Source organism: Trachemys scripta, chromosome 7 (assembly GCF_013100865.1).
Source record: "Trachemys scripta elegans isolate TJP31775 chromosome 7, CAS_Tse_1.0, whole genome shotgun sequence".
In the NCBI taxonomy this organism is placed as follows: Eukaryota; Metazoa; Chordata; order Testudines; family Emydidae; genus Trachemys; species Trachemys scripta.
In genome coordinates this window covers 123,474,894-123,494,704 of record NC_048304.1, presented here as the reverse complement: position 1 = coordinate 123,494,704, position 19,811 = coordinate 123,474,894, and the positions used below count along the sequence as shown (strand labels likewise).

The 19,811-nt window shown below is 55.0% G+C and overlaps 1 protein-coding gene across 1 annotated transcript in view; it reads right to left on the bottom strand.

The window, feature by feature from the left end:
* The window catches only part of SEMA4G (semaphorin 4G), a gene marked incomplete at its 3' end in the record, with an annotated part of 79,428 nt that overhangs the window by 11,646 nt on the left and 47,971 nt on the right, over nt 1–19,811 (bottom strand). Inside the window, 1 exon segment of the mRNA XM_034777176.1 lies at nt 17,033–17,275. Coding sequence (XP_034633067.1) covers nt 17,033–17,153 — 121 coding nt within the window.

The window sequence follows — 19,811 nt, the reverse complement described above, 5'->3', positions numbered from 1 at the left end:
TACCTCTTCGGTCCAGGGCCAAGGCCTCAGTGCGATTCCCAGGGCTTTCCCCACACTCCCTGCTCACGAGCTGGAGACCGATAGCGCCAGAGTCTGCAATATTGTGCCGGTTTTAAGCCAGAAGATTGGGCCTCGTGGGCCGGAAGAGGGGCCCGTTTCCAGTCGGACGGCGAGACGGGTCGATTGGTTGCATTTCACAGCGGAGCGAGACGCGGGAAGCACGTGTCGCTGGGCAAAGCAGTGAATGTTTTCCTGTGACATTTCACATGCGTGCGGTCACTAGGTTCACAGCATGGCGGGAAAAATTAAAACTGAAGCCGATGGCCTAGGAAGGGTTTTAGTGTAGTGGTGAAGGACTAACTGCCGGGAACCCCCAGCGCCTTATCTTGGCTCTGCCACAGCTTCCCTCTGCGGCCTTTGCCACGTCACCTTCTCTTTGCTCTGGTTTAAGAAGAGGAACCGTGGGGTCCTTACCCAGCCCAGGAAAGGGGCTGGGACAGAGCCGGCTGGAAACCTGTTTAGTGAACAACTTAAAAACGGTCTTCATTCAGAAGTGTTCGAATGAGCCAATTTTAAGTTTTGTGGGTGACATTTATCCACTTTGCACTCCGCAGATTACTGAAAACATTCTCCCAAACCTTCCATTGCCACTGGCCAAAGCCCTGGTTTGGGGGAAACAAAACACTGCCATACAAATGTGACACCATTTTTTTTTTTGGCCAATTTTATTTTTAAAAAGGTTGGGATTTTTTCCACCCCAAAAAAGCCCCTTTTCATTTGAAGAAATTGAAAGCAGCCCCAGGCGTGAAGGTTAACCAGTGTTTGAAGGTGTGCACCAAGTATTAGTATTTAAACAGCTCAGCTAACGAGCGAGGAGGACAAAAGAAATAAATGAGGAGGACGGTCTTGTGGAAAGCGAAAGGCCCTAATTGCTTTCAGTCTCCTGTTGGAAAGTTTTCTCCACTAATTAAAATCCCTCTTTAGATTCAGGAGCCATTAGTGTCTGGGTCCTGCTCCAACAAATCACACCGTTTATGACACCGGTGTCCTTCCACTGCTGGCAGGAGAAGAAAATGAATCCCCGGAGAGCCCGGCTGAGGGCTGTGTACAGAGCATGGCTGGAATTCATCAAGGAATAGTGTTGTCTAGGAGTTATAGAGCCAGACACAAAAGGAAGGACGCACGGAAACCTGACTGCGGCTGTAGGGAAAACAGCCAAACCTTTCCACACTGCAGTGCCATCTCCCTACAGGTGCCCAGAGATTTGTGTCTTGCTCCTGGGGCTAACGCGCACAGGAGCTGCGATTCGAAACTGAAGGGACACAGGATGAGGTGCTCCTGGGGCCCAGGTCCACGCCAGAGGGAGCTTTCCCAGGGTTTAGTCAGTTGCTAGGGGCGAAAGTGGGGCTCAGCCTCTGTGGCCCACCCGACACATGGCCCCCCCCGCTGCGGCTGCTCACCGGGGGAACAATGGAGCCCACCAGCAAGGGCGGGGGCACTCCCTGCACGGCGACTGGGCCACGCTAATTTCACACAGGTCCCCAAGGAGCCATTGCCTGGGAACAGCGTCTGGGCCCGATCCTGAGGGGCCTGCAGAAAGAAGGTAACTAACCAAAAGCCCTGGGCAACCCTAGCACCACGGGGCCCTGCTCCCTAACACCAACACACTAAACAAACAGCAGAGCAAGGAACAAGGATCTATCCCCAGCGCTGCCTCGGACTCACTGCGTGACTTTAGACGGGTCAGTTAACCTCTCTGTGTGTCAGTTTTGCTGGCACAATGCGGATAATGCTAGACAGAGACGTGTGTGTCTCTGTGTATGTCCCCGTCCTACGTGAAAAGCCAGCAATGGTTGGGAGGGGGTTTGAGATCCTTCAGCTCTGTCACGAGGCTGCTGGGTGACCTTGCCTCAGTGTCCCCATCTGTAAAATCGGGATAATAATACCACCCTCCTTTGTAAAGCATGTTGAGATCTGCTGCTGAAGATTGCTAGAAATGCCAGTATTATTATTTTGCACATATAATATTGATCGTACAGTCCCTGCCCAGTGGCCCCACTCAGGACTGGGGGGCCCATTGTGCACGATGCTGTACATACGTCCCTTCCCCAAAGAGCTTCCAGTCCACGAAATGACTGGCTCGACCGACTGCACATGCAATCACTGTGACAGTGTGTACAACGGAGGCCCACAATCGCCCACCCAAACGACCCAGCATCCAGACAGGCAAGGTATTCGCATCGTTAAACTTTTATGAGCAAACTGGCCTGTGCAGAGTAAATAAAGGAAACCCCCCGAGCAAAGCACAAACCATCTGATCTTGACCTCCAGGGTGCTGGAACCTGAGCTGAGGGGAGTGGGAACAGCTGGCAGGCACCTGCCTTTGAAATGCCGTTGCTGCTTCAGTAATGCACAACAGCAGAGCGACTCTCCAAAGCGGCCAGGAAACGAACGAGACGTTCTAGGCTCCGGCTGTGGGGAGGGAAGGTAACTTAGGCCAAGAGCTGCAATTAACCAGGTGACTTCCCAACCCACAGGACCCCGGCTGCTATCTGCTGCGACGTGGGAAATCAGGCACTTGCAAGCAGTCACCACGTGTGCGTTGTGTGCACCTCACGCGGCGCCAGGCAACGGCATTTTCTCCCCGAAGGTCCCTGGAGCGCTATACATTGCAAAACCCACTGCACCCCGGCAACCGCTGCTTCCCTGGAGAGCCCGCATCAGACCCTTCCTGGCCGGATCTGAGAAGGTCGGGCTGACGTGGCACAGGGAAGAGACTGGCTTTTGATTGCCTTGCCAAGGCGTGTGCTTCTGCTCTGAGGGAACAACCGGGGGGGAACCCAGTTCTACGTAGCTTCCCACCCAGTGGATCGTGACGATGGCCCAAAGCCAGAGGTCTCCTCTCCGGCAGCCTCCCAGTTAAAGCACCAAGAGTTCTGCCGGAGCACGGCTAGAGGAACAGGGCAGGAGGACCTGCTGCCGATGCCTTAGAGCCATGGTCCCCAACCTTTCCGTGTGGCGGGCGACCGCGTTGGGGACCCCTGCCTTAGAGACCGTCACATTACCGCGTTCCCCTGGAGTGATTTTTCTCTTCTAACACAGCGCGTCCCCAGCCAGCCTGATGCCCTCCAGGCTCCTGCATGATGGAAGGACGCCAGCTGCTGGCAGCATGGGGCCGCTCCGGATCGAGACCCTCCCACATGCTTCCTGCGCTCGCGGCCTGTGTTGGGTTGGCTGGATTTGCCTGGAAGCTGGGACCACGCAGATCGTCTCTCGGCTAGTTACGGGATTGGGGATGGGGGCGCCTGGGAGAGGATGCAGACTTATCCCAGTAGTTCAGCTCCCGGTGTGAACCCAACCAGGGCGGGGTTCTCTCCTTCCAGGTCCCAATGTGCAGGTGTCTGCCTGGATCTACTGCTCAGCAACGGGGGGGTGGGGGAGTGGGGAGGGACAGAGGAGTAGGGGCTGGGGGGCTCCAGGTACCTTTCACCAGCATTCAAAAAAGCCCCTTGCCCCCATGTGGGGACTTTTAGTATGAAAGCGAGCTGGGAGGGAGTGCTGGCCAGACACATGGTCACTGACCTCCCCGCTCCCCAAGCTGGGGGGGCCCAGGCCCATTGGGGGGCCAGATCCTGGAACTCACAACCACAGGTCTCTCGCCCCACTCCGCGCCCAAGCTGCGACACCCGCCCGTTTTGTGTTACTTCAGTCCCACAGCCCACTCTGTAACCAGCTAGCTCTGCTCCAAGGACTCAGAGCTGGACAAGCCCCCTCCGCTCCCTGATTCTGTCCTCCCTGCCCGGGGCCCTGCTGTGTACGATTCCGGGTTTGGACAGCAGGATACATGTGCTGGCACAAAGGCCTGGGAACGGGCAGGAGAGATGCCGTTGGCACGTGGGCGTGGAGAGCAGAAATCGCTCGCATCATAAATTCCCCAGCGGCCGCCTGGAGCCCAGGTTTCCATCTTTGTGAGATCCTCCAAGTTTCGTTTCTTAAGCGGAAGCTTTGGAAATGGTTTTGACCTCCTCCCGCCCTCCCCCAGCCTTGGGAGCTGGGAAGATGGACGCGGAGGGAGGGGAGCAGACAGGGCTGGGTGGGCAGGTGCTGCCTGGGGGAAGTACAGGTCTGGAGTGGAGCTCGGCCCGGGTAATATCCCAGAGCCATCTAAACCCAACCGCGTCCCCCCGTTTCTGTGCTCCGCTGCCTGCCTCCCAGCTGCTGTGCCAGTGGCTAATCTGGTGCCCTGGGATGTGCTGAGACCCCTCCTAAGAACTGAGACAAGCTCCGCATGTTATCAGGCTGTAGGGTCACGCGGGGATACTGCAGGGTCGCTGCGTGGGGGCCAGTGCAGCCAGCATCCACGCAGCCGCTGCAATTCAGGTGCTGACCGAGACTCCTGCACTGCAGGAAGCCGTGTGACTTGCACCTGAGCCCGCCCCCCCCCCCGCAGCACCAGATGGGGCCCAGGAGCAGGGCAGCGAGACGGAAGAGAGCCATGCAGATGGCAAGGAGCCAGCCTGCCATCACCCCAGCAGCCAGAGAGCCAAAGCCACAGGCTCATCTGGCCATGGGCCACCCCAACGGCAGCACCCAGCCCTCCTCCCCCTGCCACAGAGTCACAGCTATCGCGGCCAGAAGGGACCAGTGTGAGCATCTCGTCTGACCTCCTGTCTAGCACAGGCCAGAGACCTGCCCCAGAACAATCCCTAGGGCCGATCTCTTAGAACCTAGCTTCTGTTCTAAAACCAGCCAGGCCTGATTTGAGAATCGCCAGCCCTGGAGAATCCGCCTCGGCTCTTGGTAAATTGCTCCAATGGTTAATTACTCTGACTATTAAACACTGACACCTTCTTTCCACTTGGGATGATAGTCTCTGCTGGCGGATCTGAGCGCGCCTTTTAACAACCCCAGCGGCCTGGTACCAAGGCGGTCGCACCGGGAAGGAGCTGTCATCCCAGGAACCTGTCTGCCTGCTGATAACACGCCCAGTGGGTCCAGAGATCAGAGCTGGACAATGGAGCCTTTGGCTTGGATCCGCCCCAGGCTGGCCAGGCTCTGTGGCCAGGGATAAAACAGGTTGATGATGGGTCTCGGGGGATGGGTGACCATAGAACAAAAGGCTCCATCATGACGGATCCCCAGAGAGACCATGGCTAAGAAGGCCTGGAGCCTACCGTCCCCTCTTACCTGCAAAGACTGGCCCCTGGTGCTAGGACATGGGGGAAGGAGGAAAGCTCGCCCGGGGGGGGGGGGGGTATGTGTGTCTGTGCTGTGCCTGTCCCAGGGGAGGGAAGCGGAGCAGGTTTTCACTCCAGCAGTGGAGAAGAGGGAGGAATCGGCAAGGACTCTTTTCTCAGCAGCTTCTAGCCTAACCCAGTTTTGCCTTCTGCAGTGAAATGAGGTCTCGGTAATGGCTGCGTGCCAGCGCAGAGAGCTGGCGCAGTGGGGCAGCAGCTCCGGCAGGACCAGGCGCACTCTGATTCCGCATGTGGCCGTGATAAGGATTCTTACGCAGTTGCCGATGGAGTCAAACGATGGTGCCGCCCCAAGTGAGCGGAGAAGCACGGAGCCCATGCGCAGGAGCTCGCCCAGCCGACAGGTTTGCTGAGCCTTTGAGTGTTATTGTCCTGGAAAGCGGCCGAGCAGTGCCCCTCCCTGCCCAGGACAGTGGGTAGCTGGTCACACACCTGAGGCCGGGTGTATGCTACAGAGTTCGGCTGCCATAGGTCTGCTGGCCAGGAGTGTGGAAAATGCCACCCTGAACCACCATAACTGTGCTGGCAAAATCCCCAGTGGAGACGTAACTAGAGCAGCAGAAAAGCACTTCTAGCAGCGGCCTGACTTCGGGGAGGGGGGGCAGCTGTGCCAGCAGTTCATCTACACTAGGGGGCTCTGCCAGAGTCAGGCCTTAGCGATGGGAGACCGTACAGAAGACCCTGGTCTTTAGAGAGAGGAGGCGTGTCGGTAAGACCCCGGTCCTTAGAGACGGGAGACACATCGGGAAGACCCAGGTCCTTAGAGAGGGGCGAAGCGTCGGGAAGACCCCAGTGTCACGGAGTGTGGGGGGACACAAGGCCCTGCACCCCCGGCTTCCTGTGATTCACCGTGACTCTCAGCCAGCCAGTAAAGCAGAAGGTTTATTTAGACGACAGGAACACAGTCCAAGACAGGTCTTGCAGGCACAGACAACAGAACCCCCCTTCGTTAGGTCCATCTTGGGGTCCCAGGGCGCCCCAGCCCCCTTGGGAGGTCAGAGCCCCGTCTGTCCCCCAGCCAGCTGCTGAAACTCTCCTTCAGCGACCCCTCCCACAGACTTTGTTCAGTTTCCCGGGCAAAGGTGTCACCTGGCCTCTAACCCCTTCCTGGGTTCTCATGTTACATGCTCAGGTATTCTCCGTAGGTCAGTCTCCCATCCCCCAATGCAGACTATCCTAGCCACACTCCCCTGTCAGCATTCAAAGACCACAGTAAGAACAGTCCCAGTTCGTCACACCCAGTCCTTAGCGACGGGAGACGCGCCAGGAAGACCCTGGTCCTTAGCAAGGGGAGATATGTCGGGAAAATGCCGGTCCTTAGACACTGGAAACGTGTCGGGAAGATGCCAGTCCTTAGCGACGGGAGACATGATGGGAGGACCCCGGTCCTTAGAAAGGGGAGAAGTATCATGAGGACTCTGGTCCTTAGAGACAGGAGAAGCGACAGGAAGATGCCAGTCTTTAGAGGGGGAGAAGCGTCGGGAAGACGCCGGTCCTTAGAGATAGGAGACACAATGGGAGGACGCCGGTTCTTAGAGAGTGGAGAAGCGTCGGGTGAACGGATGCCTTGGGGGGAGGAGGGGCAGCACGGGGGTCGAGGAGAGGCAGACAACGGCTGCAATGCACTTGGGGGTGACATGGCAGCTGGGCTGCAGTGCTGGGCGATGCACTGCCATGACGGCGCAGGAGGCCCAAAACATACATCGCAAGCGGCTTCGCTGGTCCCGCAAGCCAGAGATGCAGGACAGACGCCACAGCGGGGCTACGTGGTGACTCTGCGCCAAGTCATTGCCCAGGGGGCTTGGACACCACAGCTGGTGAAGAGAGCCCAGCTGCAATGGAGCTGGGACCATGTCCACCAGCGGAGGATCTGGCCCCCGGTCCCTATGATCTTCATAAGAACAACCATCCTGGGTCAGACCAATCGTCCGTCTAGCCCAGTATCCTGCCTTCCAATGGTGGCCCGTGCCAGACGCTTCAGAGGGAATGACCAGAACACGGAAATTATTGAGTGATCTAGCTCCTGTCATCCCATCCCAGCATCTGGAAGTCAGAGGTTTAGGAACACCCAGAGCACAATCTTGGCTAATAGCCATTGACCGACCTAGCCTCCATGAACTTTCTAATTCTTTTTTGAACCCAGTTACATTTTAGGCCTTCACAACATCCCCTGGCAATGAGTTCCACAGATTGACTGTGCGTTGTGTGAAAAAGTACTTCTGTTTGTTTTAAACCTGCTGCCTATTCATTGGGTGACCCCTGGTTCTTGTGTTATGTGAAGGCCTAAAATGTAACTGGCCACAGAATGGGTACCGGTCCAAGTACCAGGTGGGCCAGTGTGGAATAAGAACATAAGGATGGCTAGACTGGGTCAGACCAAAGGTCCATCTAGCCCAGTCTCCTGTCTTCTGACAGTGGCCAGTGCCAGGTGCCCCAGAGGGAATGAACAGAACAGGGAATCATCCAGTGATCCATCCCCTGTCGCCCATTCCCGGCTTCTGACAAACAGAGGCTAGGGACACCGTCCCTGCCCATCCTGGCTAATAGCCATTGAATGGGTACCAAGTAGGTTGGTGCGGAATGGGTACCGGTTCATGTACCAGGTAGGCCAGTGCGCAATGGGTGACCTACCCAGCAGGGTCAGGTAGAGTATATGTGACCCTCAGCCTCCTTTCTCGTTGGTTCTTGACTCCGGGTGCTGAAGCGTTAGCGTCCTGCCGTGCCGACTTGATGCATTTGACTGCAGGTGCAAACAGAGGCCCATTTTGGGACAGATGGAACAAAGGGCCCTGCTTTCCATCCATCCTTCTGCCCAACACAGCTGAACGCCATGGGAAGTCAGAACCAGCCGTGAGGCTTGTGCCAGACCTACCCTACAGGGAAGTCCAGGAATATTATTCCTTATGTGTTGCATTCTCTTGCTCACTCTTCCCTGAACCCGTGCTAGGGCAGCTATATTTCCGGTGCCTGAGGCGCACGTAGCCCCTCCCCTCCCATAACCCAGATTCTGATCTGTTACAAATTTACCGCAGCATTGCTCAATTCTGACTTCAATTCATTTACTCTGGATGTATCCCAGCGTCTCCCGGACCAGAATTTATGACTCGACCCCCTCTGCGTTTAACACAGGATACTTTACGTAGAGTTGGTCACATCTGCAGCACCAGCCGCGGCGTCCAGATGTTTTGTCTAGACCAGTATTTTCTGGTCCCTGGGGGAGGCTGCCTGATGGGGTCATGGCTTGTTAACACACTTAGCTGCGTCACAGGGGGACTCCTGGCCGAACACAGAGCTGGAAAGCCACTTCCCCTCCGACTGCAGCTGCCAACCTCCCCTTGGGCTTCCCGCCTGAAACAAGCCCATCCAGCTGCTCTAGAGTGCAGAGGTGACGGGGGCCAGCCCAGGGGGGAGCTCTGTGGGGCTGTTTTTAGAGACTGCCACGTTCAACCCTCAGCTCAGGGGCTTCAGATGATGCTGGTGAGCATCAAGGCCCAGCGCCAAAGAGCCGGGTCGAGAAAGCTGGTGGCTATGAGATGGAGCTGTCCCCGGAGGGAGGAAGTGGGGCAAAACCTTCAGGGAGGCAGGAAGGGGGTGGGGTGCAGAAGCCCCTGACCCTCAAGAAACACATACACTGGTTTTACCTGAACGAGGGCGACTGTAACTTTTCACACCCTCTCTCCAACCTTCTCCTCAAAGGAAACCCGCGCAGCACCTTCTAAAGACCAGCTGGGGAGCTCAGGCCTCGTCCACGCTTCAAACGCGACAGCGGCCCAGCTGTGGTGCTGAGTGGAGACGCTCCCTACGCCAACGGGGTTGTGAGGGGAAGGGGGGGGGGTCTCCCAGCAGCCTAGGTCATCCACCTCCCCGAGAGGAGGGAGCCAGGGTGACGGAAGAACTCTTCTGTCAACCTAGTGCTGTCCGGACGGGGACTTAAGTCGGCTTAACTGCTTCACTCAGGGGAGTGGATTTTCACCCCCCTGAGCGCCATGGCTGGGTCGATGGAATTTTATAACTCTGCCAGGCCCCAGAAGCCATGGACTCAGTGGAGACACTGGTTTCCTGGCTCATCACAACAACCCGTAACTCACTAACTCTCCTTTGTCCCGTGGCGGCAGAAGGGATTATCCGCCCACTTCCCTCTGAATGGTCTCTTGCAACTCCTTATGTGTCACAGGGCACGTCTGCACTACAAGCGATGTTAGGTCGATTAACAGCCGCCGCAGTAATTATTTCGGTGGCTGATGGTCACACTACCCTCCTTCTGTCCACACCAGCAGCGCTTCCACCCACTGAAGAGGGGCAGTGCGGGGGGCTGAGATCCCTTCCAACCCTGCTGGGAGGCCAGCTGCCCCCCGGGGCTTCATGCCTTCCTGCTCCCACCTGGGGCTACTCGCCTCAGTGGGGAGATCCTGGAGGGCAGGTGTGGGCACCATGCGCTCATCACACAGCTCCTTGGGAGGCAGGGCTAGGAATCAGAGCGGAGCGCTAGTCCCTGCTCTTACAGCCGCGCTGGGTGAACTTCGAGTCGCGCCCCTCTCTGTGCCTCCCTTGGCCCGTCTCCCCGATGGGATACTGCTGCTCAACGCAGCGCGTGTGAGACGCTATGCTCTGTGTGCGGTTACAGAATTCACTTCAACAGTCAAGCAGCAGGAACGCTGGCGGTGCCTGGGGAGAGCTGGCCCCGTCCAGCAGCAACACCGCGCTGGGGCCTAGGCCTGCGGCGGAAGATTCCCAACGGGTGCGAGCGGCTGTCACACAACCATAGAGTAGCTGCAAGGAGAAGGAAACTGAAAAGCAGGGAGAGCAGAGGTCTGACTAGCCCCGGGGGATCCCTCCTGGTGGAGAAGGTGGATTCCCGGGAACCTTAGAAGAACAAACAAGACGGAGGAGAGAAGCCCTAGCACCAAAAGAGAGAGTCGTGAGCCGAGAGGAACCCCACCAAGATGAGTCGGGACCCCATTATTGTTTCAAGGCCCTCGTTACACCATTCCCGAGCCTGGAGAGCAGGCTCAGGTCCCTCGTGACGCACGGTGCATCTCGCTGTGCTGTAGGCCGCACCCCCAGTGCTCCCGGAATGGTCCCCGTGCTCCTGCCTGACAACCCAGCTCCTTCAAGAGCCACTCCTCTGCCCTGATCTCGGGTTCCCCGCACCCAGAGGGCACAGAAGGAAGTACTCACTCCACAGGCACTACGGAGAAAAACCCCAGACGGACCAATACGGGTCTGGATTTCTCTCCTCCCCAGTGACCACGTCCCTGATCCCCAGGACTTCTGTTTCAAGAGAGATTATGCAGATTCCAGACGGTGTGAAGATGCCTGGGTGGCCAAGAGGCCATGAATGCACAAATCCACAGTAATGGGCTATTCCAACATCTAGCCAGGTCCCTGTATGGGGGTAAGGAGCTGCCCCGGTACAAAGCTGCCAACCATTATCCCACCATGAAACGCCACCAAGCCAGTGTGGAGCCATGGTGCTCCGATTCCGGGAGTGGTTCTGGGATTCCAAAGATCACCAGGGATAGAACCAAATCATATAAGATGAGGTGGCTTCAGCCCTGCCCTGCACTGTTCCCCTCTCCGTGTGGCCCCTGCAGCTGTCAGAAAGAGAGGGCAGAGACAGGGAGATCAAAACACCCCAACACAAGCAGTTTCTGGGAAGCGTGTGATCTCCAGCTGTTTATATTCTGCAGATACATGTTCTGTACAAGCACCGCTATTCACAGGCCGTCGATTGACATAGGGACACACACCCGTGGTTTGCAGATTTGCATCTTAAGACGCTGAATGTTCTGAAGAAGCGTGAAGAATATTTTAGCACCTCCCTTAGTCTCTTCCCCCACCCCTGTGTGTGCATGCAAAGGCGCACCCAGGGTGTGTGTGGGAGGAATCACACATACACATCTAGGGACTGGACTGGCTCCGTCCTCAGCGGTTCACCAAGCCAGTCTTTTATTTTGGAAGTTAACGTCTTGTCTCCAGCGCTCAGGTCACACACACAAAAAAACCTTCAAAAATGGGAACGGAAGCAGGGACATGCAGCACCGGCAGGTACAGTGAGACGAGGTGTCAGCACACAGCGCCGATGTGTCAGTGTGACTGTTGTTTGTCTCTGTTTCGCTGCTGGGCAGAGCATGCAGGGGAGGAGGCGAATGGCCGGGGCAGGAAGATCTAGGTGCAGTCTCATGGTGTGGGAACAAACCACCACTTTCCTCCCCCATCCCTGCGTGGCTCCTGTGCGCAGCCAGAGCCCTTTGTCCCCTCGCTCACAGCGGTCTGGGGACACCCAGAGACGTGTTTCACACGGCTAAGACGTGACATTCTGGGGGGGACAGTGACCTCTGTGGATAGAGGTTCCACTAAGCTATCTGCTCCCATCCCTTGGGCGGGGAGGGGAGCAGTCACCTGCACCATGAAACGCTTCTTCCCCTGCTGGCCCAGGGCAAAGCCTATTCCAACCAAACCGAAGGGCCGTGTTCCGCCGGCCTGGAATTCTGATCGCGCCGGCGGTGCTTGGCAGCTTGTGCTACGATTACCTCCGGCCACCACCCCGGGTTCTGCATTTCATGGAGTGCCAAATACAGCCAAAAACGGAAGGGCCAAGCTAGAGCAGTGAGAGGCAGTGTAGCCTAGTGGCTAGGCCACTGCACCGAGACCTGAATTCCAGTCCCAGCTTTGCTACTGACCTGCTGTGTGATCCTGAGTGGGCAAGTCACATCCCCTCCCCTTGTCTTAAAGCCAACTGGCAAAGGGGCTCCAGGAATATCCGGATTCTGGTCTGTACGCGCCGGTGGGGCCTCTAGAGGCTACTGCAATAAAAAGTGACCCCAAAACACATGCACCCCCGCACACTTCCCTGGGAAGGAAATGTCCTGATTTTGTCAATTGCTCTGGGGTTGTGGCAGGTACAGAGATCTCTAGACAGCCTAGGGTGACCGGATAGAAAGTGTGAAAAATCGGGATGGGGTGGGGGGTAATAGGCACCTATATAAGAAAAAGCCCCAAATATCTGGGATATCCCTATAAAATCGGGACATCTGGTCACCCTAAGACAGCCTGAGGAAAACCTCACTGGGAGGGCGGGGTGGACTGAGAGCCACATAGAGAGACCAACAATTCAAACAGAGCAGGGACGCTTGGAACAATCTTTCAGACGTGAGGCGAGCGCCCCAGAATCCGCTCTCCAATTCGTGCCCACACTCGCTCATCTGCTCAAAGCCTAGGCGATGGAGGGGACTGTCTAATAATAAGAATTCCTAGCTCTTATAGCGCTGTCCCTCTTCAGATCTCACAGCGCTTTACAAAGGAGGGCGGGAGCATTATCCCCATTTCACAGATGGGGAAACCGAGGCAGAGAGCAGTGCAGTGATTTGCCAGCAATTACCCAGCAGGCCAATGGCAGAGCCAGGAATAATACCCAGGTCTCCTGAGTCTCGGTGCCCTCCCCACTAGGCTATACTGCCCAATGCTACCTGTGAACACAACACACACAGGCAGGAACACCCCCCACAGTTCCAGAGAGCCCTGGTGTATCCCAAGCACTGCCCACAGCTGGCAAGCTTGCGCCCAGACCATGAAAGCACGACCCGGGCTCTGCTGGGCTGACAGGCCCGCGCTAAGTGGATTTTAATCACCTGGTGTGCTGGGCTTAGTTGAAAAGCCTCCAGAGCTCCATGCAAACACTATTAATTGCCAGTTTCTGTGTGTGACGTGCCCACACTGTCTCAGTGCCATGGAGAGATGCTCTCCCAGCTGCTAGAGAGGAGAATCAACTCAGTAGCCTAGATTAGCGAGGAACATACTAATGATCAGCTAGCCGGAAAGAAACAGAAACAGAAACAACACACAGGCGACCTTGGGCCACCACTTTTAACGACATCGCCAGCTGATTCCGCGCGGCGAAGCATGCGCCTCTACTGCCAGGGGCAAGAGACACAGGCCCGTCAGCTCAGGGCCTCTATGGATATGGCTACGCGGCAGCTGGGCGCAGCGGGGCCAGAGTCGGTGCTGCTGTTGGACCCTGGGCCTAGGGTTGCCAACTTTGTAATATTGAAAAACTGGACGCTCCAAGCAGGAATGCCAGAACCTGCCATAGGCGCCGACTCCGCGGGTGCTCCGGGGCTGGAGCACCCACGGGGAAAAATGAGCGGGTGCTCCACACCCACCGGCAGCCAAGCTCCCCCAGCGTGCTGCGTCCTCGCTCCTCCCCCTCCTTCCCAGTGTGTCCCGCCGCCTAACAGCTGTTTGGCGGTGCTTAGGACTTTCCGGGATGTGGGGGGAGGAGCGGGGATGCGGCGCACTCAGGGGAGGAGGCGGAGAAGAGGCAGGGCAGGGGCGGGGACTTTGGGGAAGGGGTGGAATGAGGGTGGGGCGAGGGCGGTGCAGGGGTGGGGCTGAGCACCCATCAGGCAGAGGGGAAGTCAGCGCCTATGGAACCTGCCTGCCCCGCCCCTTCCCAATAGGCCCCTCCCTTCCCCCACCTCTTCCTCGAGGCCCTGCTTTCCTGAGGCCCCATCCCTGCCCCGCCTCTTTCCCCAAGGCCCCACCCCTCATTCGCTCCTCTTTCCCCTCCCCCCATTGCTTGCTGCTTTCCCTCCACCGTCACCCACACCCCAGGTTGGGAGAGACTCGCCCGCAGAGCCGGGGCTGGGAGCTGCAGGTAACTAATGCAGGTGGAGGCAGCCCCAGCTGAGTAGGGGATGGCGCAGGTGACAACTGGGTGCCTCCCCTGCCCACAGTAACCAGACTTTGGGTGCCCGGTCAGTAGATCTGACTGGACATTGTCAGGTCCCCATTTCGACCAGACTTTCCAGTCGAAAACCGGTCACCCAGCAACCCAACCTGGGCCATCTTAGCAAAGTTTTTGGCATTGCATTTCCTAGGATTTCTTTTCAAAGGTAGGAGGGCAGGTAGCCCCCAGGTTTCTCGCTCTTTGGGGTGCGTGGGCTTTTCACCAGCTCTCCTGGGTGTCCTGGGCTTTGGCCAGGAAGGACTCTTCTGCGTGCAGCAGTGAAGTGTTATCTCCCCCCGAGTCGCGCCAGCTGCCAGGCAGGCAAAGCGCACAGATGTCCTAAGGGGGAGGAAGCTCGTTCAGGCTCTGCTCGGAAGCTCCACCAATACTCACTGAGCAGGCACAGAACTTATTCTTCACCCCTGCACGTTCTCGCGCCCCGCCATCATCTAGCGAACAACGTGCTCCTGCATGGCGCAGCCCAGCCCACTTGGGCTGAAGCTTTGGTAAGAGATAATGCATTCCGACTTTCTTTTCTTAACAGCAGCACCAGAAGGGAGCCCTCCCCCACCCGCACCTTCCCCTCCTGCAGGAAGAGGCGAAGGATTTTAGGGTGTAGTGGTTTAGGCTCTGATACCATCTTGGGCTATTCCTTTCCCCTCTCTGTGCCTCAATTTCCTCATCAATAAACTTTTGGCAACGTTTAAAACACCGCCATAACAGAGGCTTCCCCGAAGAAAACCAAAAAATGGTGAGAGGGCCAAAAACCCGCCCCCATAGCTAAAGAGGGTAAAAGAGACGGTAAGAGGCAAAAAGACGAGAAGCCCAATCAAAACGGGAAGCCGAATCCTACTGAGGAGAATAGAAAGGACCCTAAACTCTGGCAAGTCAAGTGTAAAAGCATAATTAGGCAGGCCCAAAAAGAACAGAAGAGCAACTAGCACAACTAACAGCACATTTTTAAAAAAGCAACAGAGTCCTGTGGCACCTTTAAGACTAACAGATCTGTTAGTCTTAAAGGTGCCAAAGGACCCTCTGTTGCTTTTTACAGATCCAGACTAACACCGCTACCCCTCTGATACTTGACATTTTTTAAAGTACATCTGAAGCAAGAAGCCTGCCAAACAATCATTAGGCTCACTGCATAATCGGGCTGCCCAAGAAGCACTCAGGGAAGACAAGGCCGTTGCAGAGAAGCTAAATGAATTCTCTGCATCGGTCTTGACGGCTGAGGATAGGAGGGAGATTCCCGTACCTGAGCCCTTCTTTTTTGGTGACAAATCTGAACACCTGTCCCAGATTGAGGTGTCAACAAAGGAGATTTTGGAACAAACTGGTATTACTGTGTAATTTACGTCACCAGGACCAGATGGGATTCACCCCCGAGGTCTGAAGGAACTCGAATATGAACTTGCAGAACTACTGACAGGGGTCTGCAACCTATCGCTTAAATCAGCCTCTGTATCAGATAACTGGAGGGTAGCTAATGTAACACCGATTTTTAAAAAAGGCTCCACTGGCATTGGCCACTGTTGGTGGACAGGACACTGGGCTAGATGGACCTTTGGTCTGACCCAGTATGGCCGTTCTTATGTAAAATGGAACAATGACACCGAACTGCTTCGTGGCTAAGGGTTTATAAAGAGCTCTCTGGTTTTCAAAGCAGTCATGCCCTCAGCGGTGGATGTGTGAAGAAGCTGGGACCAACCTCCTGGCTCCGAGCCCTGAGCTAAACCCGCTAGCCCTCACGGCGCTCATGGGACATCTACTCATCTCAAATGTGAACTTTTAACCAAGTTCTCGGCTTCTCCTGAGCATTCGGCAGCGATATTTCAGCCAACACTTTTGCCGTTGCAAAGAAATTGCTGCAGTTACATGAAGGTTTCATTTTTCCACGAGAACTGAATTCTCCTTGCTCCATCAGCCTTTAAGCGAACACTGTGCAGCCGTTAGTTAATTAATCGGCCCTCTCATCATCCCTGTCCGGTAGAGGCTCTGGCCTTGGCTTCACTTCCAAACTGTCTTGAAGTATTTAGCGGCATCTCAGGTGAGATGTCACCAAGCCAGCCCGCAGGGCAAAGGCCAAGCTCCCTTCTGTCCATCAAAGACAACTGCAAGACTCCCACTCCTTTCCGACAGTGCAACCAGGAGTCAGTCCATGGGCCGGGGAAGATGACGCAGGAGGCTGGATGAACCAGTCCCGCCAAGAAAGCCATGGCATGGCAGGCCTGGAACTACCTAGCTGACCACCCTCCAGCCCACCACAGGCGGAATTCACCCCTAGGCAGAGGGGCCAGGACAAGGCTTACAACCACCTTATGAGCTGAACTGGGGTTTATGTGGGGTGGGTTGTGGCCCCCAGGCTGGCCCCCCTCTGCAGAGGGGACAAAATCCTCCCTTCAAGCCCCCGGGAAGGAAGCAGGTAGGGATGTCACAGAGAAGGTCAGTCTAATGCAATTGCTCTGGGAAGCTCCAGCATTCGGGGGCTGAGCACAGGCGGCCTCGCCAAAGAGCCTCTGTGCTCGAGGAGCTGCGGCCATATGTCCTTGTGCCGCAGGAACCTGGGAAAGCGGAGACGCTGATGTCATCGGACATGCAGATGCTGTCGTGCCAACAGCTCCAATCTGGCACGTAGCAATCGGCAGCAGCTCCCAGACAGCACGCAGGGCAGGCTGATGGCTCTTCGAGCAGGTTCCCCGCTTCCCCCACGCCCCATCCCTCTCTCACAGCCGAAACACAAGGGGACCAGAGGCGAGGGGGAAATCATCGGCCTCATCCCCAGGGAGCCATCGGAGAGAGGAGGAGGGGGCACACCGCGAGCTCAGAGCACTGGCTGTTACACACCAGACCCCATTTCTTGTGCATCCTGGGCTTTGCATAGTGCTCACTGCAGGAGCTAAGCACAGATCTAAGGACCTCTGCCCAGGACCTTCCACTCCCCGTAGCCAGGCGGCCTTCACATCCGCCCGGCCATGCAGGCAACATGCACCAATGACGCATAGTGTCCGGCTGCTCTCTCAGGGACAGGGATAAAACCAAGCTTCCTTACCCTTATAGGTGATCGTCGTCCTTGGGGTCGCGTCCAAGTCCACAGCGGATCGTCGAGAGGGGTAGCCCATTGTCGCGGCCGCCAACAGGACCAACAGGTACCAGGCCATACGTCTTCTCATCTTCCCGGGTGACCAAGGTCGTTGGTCTGCCGACAAACTCTTTGCTAGTGGACGGGAGCCAAGCTCACAGGAGATTGCCCCACCAGCTCCTGCGTGTCTCACGGCAAACCACGATCGTGCTCCTGAAATACAGAGTGGAAGCTGAGGAGCGGAACATGCCGACCCTTTCATCTGAGGATCTCAAAGCACTTCCCCAAACATTAAGCTCCACAACAGCCCCGTGAGACAGGGACTCATAGAATCACAGGACTGGAAGGGTCCTCGAGAGGTCATCTAGTCCAGTCCCCTGCCCTCATGGCAGGACTAAGTATTATCTAGAGACCATCCCTGACAGGTGTTTGTCCAACCTGCTCTTAAAAATCTCTAATGATGGAGATTCCACAACCTCTCTAGGCAATTTATTCCAGTGCTTAACCACCCTGACAGTTAGGAAACTTTTCCTAATGTCCAACCTAAACCTCCCTTGATGCAATTTAAGCCCATTGCTTCTTGTCCTGTCCTAAGAGGTTAAGAACAATTTTTCTCCCGCCTCCTTGTAACAACCTTCTATGTACCCAAAAACAGTTCTCATGTCCCCTCTCAGTCTTCTCTTCTCCAAACTAAACAAACCCAATTTTTTCAATCTTCCCTCATAGGTCATGTTTTCTAGACCTTTCATCATTTGTATCTGAGGGGAAGCAGTGTTAGTCTGGATCTGTAAAAGCAGCAGAGAGTCCTGTGGCACCTTAGAGACTAACAGACATATAGGAGTCTCCAATACGTCTGTTAGTCTATAAGGTGCCACAGGACTGTTTGCTGCTTTCATCATTTGTGTTTCTCTTCTCTGGGCTTTCTCCAATTTGTCCACATCTTTCCTGACATGTAGCTCCCAGAACTGGACACAACACTCCAGTTGAGGCCTAATCAGCGCGGGGTAGAGCGGAAGAATTACTTCTCGTGTCTTGCTTACAACACTCCTGCTAATACAGCCCAGAATGATGTTCACTTTTTTTGCAACAGTGTTACACTGTTGACTCATATTTAGCTTGTGATCCACTCTGACCCCCAGATCCCTTTCCGCAGTACTCCCTCCTAGGCAGTCATTTCCCATTTTGTATGTGTACAACGGATTGTTCCTTCCTAAGTGGAGTACTTTGCATTTGTCCTGATTGAATTTCATCCTATTTACTTCAGATCATTTCTCCAGATCATTTTGAATTTCATTCCTATCCTCCGAAGCGCTTGCAAGCCCTCCCCAGCTTGGTATCGGCGGCAAACGTTATAAATGTACTCTCTATGCCATTATCTAAATCATTGATAAAAATATTTAACAGAACCAGACCCAGAACCGATCCCTGCGGGACCCCACTCATTATGCCCTTCCAGCATGACTGTGAACCACTGATAACTACTCTCTGGGAACGGTTTTCCAACCAATTCTGCACCCACCTTATAGTAGCTCCATCTAGGTTGCATTTCCCTAGTTTGTTTCTGAGAAGTATTATCCCCTACTGATAGATGAGGAAACTGAGGCAAAGAGAGGGGACACAATTTACTCCAAGACACAGAATGAGTCAGTGGCAGGGGTAAGTATAGAAGTAAGTATAGCTCTGCGCGTCCCCTGCACTAGCCACTACATATCACTCCCTCTGGCTAGGGATTCTGTTCTGATAGGTTCTCCTCTTTCAACGGTATTAATCTGCTAAATTTAATAAACATGCACAGCCTATGGGAAAAACATTCCAATAGAAATCACACCTTACCAAACCCCAGAAGCCTGCTATCCTCATTAAATCCAAACGCACAAAGATCTACATCGCTACATTCTCCCATAGGCAAACGGTGGCCCACGTAGTTCAGAAATCGGAAGATGCCGTGCACCTGGGTAACAGCTCAGTTACTCATTCTATCTGCATCATAAATACAGTGTCTGAAAGGCTCAGTGCAGCCATTTCCGGAAGAGGCGGCATGGGAATAAACTGATGTATCCCTGCTCCCCCAGTTTTTTCTATGCAAGATGAACAAACACTTCACGTTTAACAATGCAATGAAATCTAGAATGAGGGGATCCTTTGTGTTTTATTACACCTTGCAATCCGAGCACTTCTGTTTAGATAACCGAGGTAATAAACATAATTAAAAAGAAGAAGTGGGACTTCCAGCCGTCCTTGTGGTACCAGAGTCTCTATTTGCATTCTGCATCCAGCACAGAGTCCTATGGAATGCATTGGACATTTAGGGCCAATATTTCAGTCTCGTTTCGGCTAGTTCTTGTTTTCCTACTGTACTAATCTGCCCCACCTGAAAGAACAAGCTAATCTAGGACCAAATTAAAGCCAAAAAAATCCAAGAGGAAACACTTGAGGGAGTGGGCAGCCTGTGGAACTCCCTGCTGCATGATGTCATGAAGCCTGATCCAGGGTCTGCGTTTTTAGAAGATGCAATGCATTTATTACTAACCTTTGGACCTATCTAAGCTGAGGAGCATTTGAGCATTCATGCTTCAGACAGCAAACTAGTGGGAGTCACTCCTCCAGTGAACTGCATTTACTGATTTGCCAGGTTCACCCACTATAGATTCCAGTTCAAGGTCTCGCTATCCCTCCATGCATTTGGGCCGGTTCCCAGAGAGATCGGCACACCCTCTACCACTACAATCTCCTAGGACAGCTCTGAACG